Source organism: Antrostomus carolinensis, unplaced genomic scaffold, assembly GCF_000700745.2.
Source record: "Antrostomus carolinensis isolate BGI_N321 unplaced genomic scaffold, ASM70074v2 scaffold42380, whole genome shotgun sequence".
Classification (NCBI taxonomy): Eukaryota; Metazoa; Chordata; class Aves; order Caprimulgiformes; family Caprimulgidae; genus Antrostomus; species Antrostomus carolinensis.
In genome coordinates, this window is record NW_010287180.1 from 72,726 (window position 1) to 78,308 (window position 5,583).

At 39.3% G+C, this 5,583-nt stretch overlaps 1 protein-coding gene across 1 annotated transcript in view; it reads left to right on the forward strand.

Annotated features, from left to right (window-relative positions):
• Positions 1 to 5,064, forward strand: part of LOC104520457 (nesprin-2) — a gene marked incomplete at its 3' end in the record, with an annotated part of 59,910 nt that extends 54,846 nt beyond the window's left edge. Inside the window, 5 exon segments of the mRNA XM_029083514.1 lie at positions 587 to 751; positions 1,587 to 1,940; positions 2,433 to 2,567; positions 3,395 to 3,547; positions 4,912 to 5,064. Of these exon segments, the coding sequence (XP_028939347.1) occupies positions 587 to 751; positions 1,587 to 1,940; positions 2,433 to 2,567; positions 3,395 to 3,547; positions 4,912 to 5,064 (960 nt within the window).
• Between the last annotated feature and the right edge of the window lie 519 nt (positions 5,065 to 5,583).

Consider the following 5,583-nt stretch of genomic DNA (forward strand, 5'->3'; position numbering starts at 1 on the left):
TTCCCTACAAGATCATTGGCATGCCTGTTGATTGCAGTTCTCACTGTTTGCCTGTAGTGTCATTCAGCTGGCAAGTTTATGGGTAAAACTGGGACAGCTGAAAGTTCCTCTGTAGAAGGGCAGGGAATCCCCCCGCCCCGCTCTCTCTCTCACTGTGGGAAAGAGAGCACCAGAAGCTCATATTTTTCACCACCTTATGCTTTGCAGAGGGATAAATGTTTAAACAAATGAGACCAAGGTAACTGTGAAGAATTACATTTTATACTTGTATAAATGGATTCACATAGCTATAATATGAAACATTTGTTCCTATAATCTCCAAGCCATGGTAGGGGTTTGGGTTTTTTTGCTTTTGGAAGGATGAATGGCTTTTCCTGCATCTTGTTTGTTTTTCGTTCTACTCAGTTTAGAGCAAATTGCATTTGCACCCTCTGTGGCATTCTGCATCTAATCTTTCATCCATTTTGGATTAAATATAACTAATATAATCATGGATGAGTTATGAAATATATGAAATATAATCATGGATGAGTTATATTTGTTTGAGCTAATGGTGAACTAATCCTAGAAATTCCTTGGTTTCTAGACCATAGTGGAGACATTGGAAAGTCATGTTCAAGAGCACCAGCAGTTTCAGGATATGGTAGCAGGCCTGAGCACAGAGCTGAAAACTGTCTCTGAGAAGCTTGCTGATTGTGAAGGTCCAGCAATGGAACAACCATCAGCTGAGCAAAAACAGTTGAAATCACAGGTATGTTGCAGATTTTGCATCATGGAGAAAGTGGGTCCAAGCCCTAAGGGCTTGAAGAGACCATCACATTTATAAAAGAGAACTGCTAATAGTTTAAAACTGCAAAACTGAGATTCCTTTCTAACTATATGTGGTGTTCCTTTTTATCAAGATAGTTATAGGCCTAAACCCACTCTTAATGAACTGAGTGGACCTTTACTGTCAGCTGAACTGAAGGTAGAATTGTCCTAGCTCAGACACACAGGCTTCTTCAGTTTGGTTGGTTGGTGGTTATTTTTCATCTCTGGGCATAATGAGGAAAGAGATTATTAAATTTGGTGTTAGTAACTGTCTCTAAATGAGCTAGATGGAAAGCTCAGGAAAATGTCAGTGAGCCAAGTTCAGTTTTAAGAGGTGTCCTTCATGCATATGGAGACATTTGGCAGAATGGGTAACAGTCTTGTAGCTGTGAGCATAGAGAGCTACTGAAAGCTGAAAACATAGCTCAGATATGGATCACTGCAATTCCCCTTCCTCCAGAATTTGCTATACCTCAAACAAGTAGAAAGCAATAGAAGAGGGAGGGGATTACCATGCACCTAACAGCATTCTATTTGATTATTTTCTCATTGTTGTAATGCTTATAGCTTCGGGTGTTCTCTGTTCATAAAAATGGCTGACTCAAATTACTGGTTTAGTATTTGACTTTCTGCAACAAATAGGTCTGCATGTCCTTTTCAGCACAGTTTGTTGTTCACAACAAATATTTATGGTTTTAGTGACTGACTTGAGATCTTAGCATTAAGTGTATTGTGTGAAGATACTTTTCAATAAAATGTTTTCTTCGTGTTTAAAGGAACAACAAGCACCTCTTAGTCAATGCGGAGACACGTTAAAGAAGATTTTAGTTTTAGCAGAAACTGTTAAACAAAACACCTCTTCACCAGGACAGAAGTTTATTAAGGATGAGATTGAAGCACTTCAGAGTGAACACAGGAGTCTGGAAGAAAGACTTGAAAATGTCAAGCAAAAGGAAGAAAATATTTTCAGTGAAGCCCTTGAGTTAAAAGATGGGTTTGGTAATGAAAAACAAATGGAAGAGAAGGCACATACAATGATGGAGAGAGAGTTACAGATCACTTGTGATACTCCTGTTGCTGCAAAAGAGAGCCCCACAGCAGTGGAGTTAGAGCCTTTGGAAATGTGTGATGTGAGTATATTTGTTGATGGTAATGACAGTGGAAGACTGGTTAAAGAGGCATCTGTCTCTCAATTGCCTTTTGCATATTGCATCCTGTATCGCATCCTTAATTTAATTGAAATATAGCCTTCTGTAAATATATGTGTATAAATCAAAGATGTGGAGATCTCCCTTATTATAACAAGTCTGTACCAAGCTAATAATGTCTATTAAAAACTGCAGTTTTCCATTTAAACACACCTGTGTACAGCTTTCTCTTGCACATAATTAGAGCTGGTATCCTTGGTCAGGATGCAAAGGTGTGTAGATGAGAAAATGGCAGATATGCCTCTGCCAAAGAACCTTGTGAGCTTCTCTTAAACCAGTAAGACTTGTTTACAACTGCAGCACAATATATGTCCTGTTTGTTTTTGTAGATAATTTTGCTATTCAGCGATTTAATGTTAAAATACAATGTTTATGGTCACACCAGCAGGTTTTCTTTTATATCATTTCTCTTAGGTTCAAGATGTAAATGGAAATATGTCAGAAAAAGAGAAGCAAAGTGATCCACTTTTGGAGGAAAGCAGCGTATTGTCAGACAGCCCATTACAGGGTATCTGTCACAACGAGGACAGGTTGGGGCAGACTGTTCAGGTGCCTGACAAATATGTTCTAATTCATGTCAGTACATTTGTGTGTGTGTGTGTGTTTCTGTTCCCTAGAGATGTAGATGTAATTCCTTAGAAATTGTCATCTTCCAGAGATGTATTTTCCTTATCTAATGAAAGAAATGATAAATTATGTTCTCCAAGTCATCCTATCAGCCTTGCACATGTGAAGTGTGCAAGAGATCAATGTGATGATCTCTGCAAGACCCCAGGGCTTGGACCCACTTTCTGTGATGTAAAACCTGCACCATAACTGTGATTTCAACAGGTTTTGCCACCTGCACACACAAAGTAGGTAATGAGAGGTCACCAACCTGGAACTGCTGATCTTTAGGGAACCTCAGGACATTTGCACTGTAAATGACTTCACATGTGCAAAGTAGAGGGAACAATTTGGAGAACTCCCTCATTGACCTTACCATTGAGTGATAACAGTAGCTGGGAGAGATGACCATCAAAATATCAGAGTGGAAACCATCCGAACTGAGATTTCAGGAGAAGGAGCAAAATAAATAGTTAAGAGTTGCCAAATGTGCCTAAGCAGAAACTTTTATGACAGTATTAAAAATCATGTGAGCACTTACTCCTGTTTGGTTTGTCCTGAAACTGTTTCATAGGTCTCAATGCAGCAAACCGATCTGAGCTGGCATTTCCAAGAGACCCTGGGTTTGGGTTACCTCAGCCTTTTCCTTCATTCATTAAGCTAAACTGAAGATAGAGTAGACAACTCGTGGAGTGTGATGTTCCTTAGTAAATTTAAATTTTGGACTGTGACTTTTACTGGTTGTAAATATTTTGTATTTTTCAAATCAGGAGGAGGCTGATAAAGAGAGCGCAGGTGTGGACAAACAGGACAGGGTCCAAGAGGACAATGCGGATCAGGGTGGTGAAGCAGAACTGGAAAAGCATCAGGATGGTGTTGGTATTGAAGGTGATGAAACAAGAAAGGAAACCCATCCAGCAGAGGTAATTGGACAAGAGATTACACAAAAGTGATTGAATTTGAGAGTGTATTTATACAGTTTAGTTGCAGTGGGGATGATACTGCTAATAAATAAATGATAAAAACTGCAAGTTACACTGAGCTATTTTTGCCTGATGTGCTGTATATTTAGTACACATTAACTCTCCTTTCCTGTACATTTAAAACTAGTATGGAGGGAATTTGATTTTTCATTACTATGGGCTGCCACAAAGTGGTTTGCTGAGGACACTGCATTCCAAGTCACCTTTATGTACTGTGAAGTCTTCTTACCATTTTGCCTGAGGACTGTTACTGTGCTTAAATATCTTTCCTTCATATAGATTTCTTATTTACATATTTACTTTGCACGTATGAGGCTGCATTTGAAATGCTGTGTCTTGTTTGGTGCACCCTGGTACAAGTGGAATTTCAACCAACTGGAGCAGTGTTGAGGAGCTGGAGCCATAATGAGTGGGAAGAGGCGCAGTTCTTGTTGGAGAGGAAGATGTTAACAGGGGTCTTGTTGCTGTCATCCCCTCCCTGAAGGGGTGTTACAGAGAAGACAGAGCCAGACTCCTCTCAGACCTTGAGTTTTAGCAAACTGTGTGAGATACTGAAAGCATTGTAGTTGTGGCAAGATGGAGCACATTGTGCACTCACAAGCTGGCTGAGAATTGGGGTAAATTTGTTCATTCTGGGTTGCAGGTGGGCTACTTTCAGTGCATATGTCTGACTTGCAGCCACCAGATCAGGTATCTGTGCAGCATGGATAGGTCCCTGATGCTGTGCTCTCCACCATGGTCATGCTGTAAGGACTTGCCATTCTTTAGTTTGTGTAGGTGTCTGTTTTATTTTATCTGCTCCCAGATGATAAACAAACTCAGGCAGAACTTGGAGTCAGCAAATACCTCAGCATGTACATACAGCAAATCCCTGGGCTGCCCATGGGAATATCCAGCCCGGTAATCAGCTGAGTGTCTAACCACAGACTCTGTCTACAATGAAACACTGGAGCCTCAGGAAAAAGCTAAACCTGTTAAAAATGCATTCAAGACTGCATCCAGGGGTATACAGTTCAAGGTCCATGCTTAGGATAATAAAACATGAACAGCATAGGTCAGGGGAAGAACACTTGCAATCTGCAATTCTTCTAAAAATTTGTGACAAAATTATAGCACTGCTTCTTCTAAATCATTTCTTTTGACATAACTTTGCCAACAATAAATTATGAGATGTAATTGTGGTTTTCCTCACATACCTATAATTATAGGCTTCATAACTTGGTCATCTCAAGCACTGTAATTACTATTCAGCAGGTTTAATTAGGGCTTTTTGGGTCATTTGTTTTTTTTTATTTTTCCCACACCAAAAGGAGAAACCTAGTGATGTCAAGAGTCAGTCATACAGAGAAGATATGGAGCAGATTCAAGAAGGGGAGTGCCAGAAAAGTCAAGTCCTGAAATCTGCAGCATCTGAGAAAGATGGTCTGGAATCTAATATCCCAGTTTCTGTACATGAGGTAACCCACATTCTGTTATTTCAAGCTGCATTTGTCAGAGACACTGAATTTTTGTTTCCACGTTGTCTTCAGCTGAAGTTCTGTTATAAAAGAAGAGGCACTTATATCAAAATCAAGACCGTTGTGTCTAGTTCTGCTTTATGTCTGTGATAGTTTTGAACTTTATCCAAAGTGCTAGCCTCATATTTTTCAGTGGATCTGTTCAAAAGAGCAATACTGGTTTTCAGAGACATCATAATCAGTCTTTATTTTATGATATTTAGAGTTTCTCTTCAAATTGTTAATCAATACAACTTCTTTCCATGTTACTATAAGGAAGGCAGATCAGAAAACTGAAATCCAAGGGTGATCCAGTGTAAGAAACTAAATGAAATAAAATAGAGAAAGGAGAATGAATTCAGGCTGAATGAGTAACAAGGTACATTGCTAAATGACATTACCAAGTCTATTCTTCTTTAGGAGTAAGGGTGTTACAAGTGCTCCCTGATGGCTGATCCTTGGTCAGCACATTCTTAAATT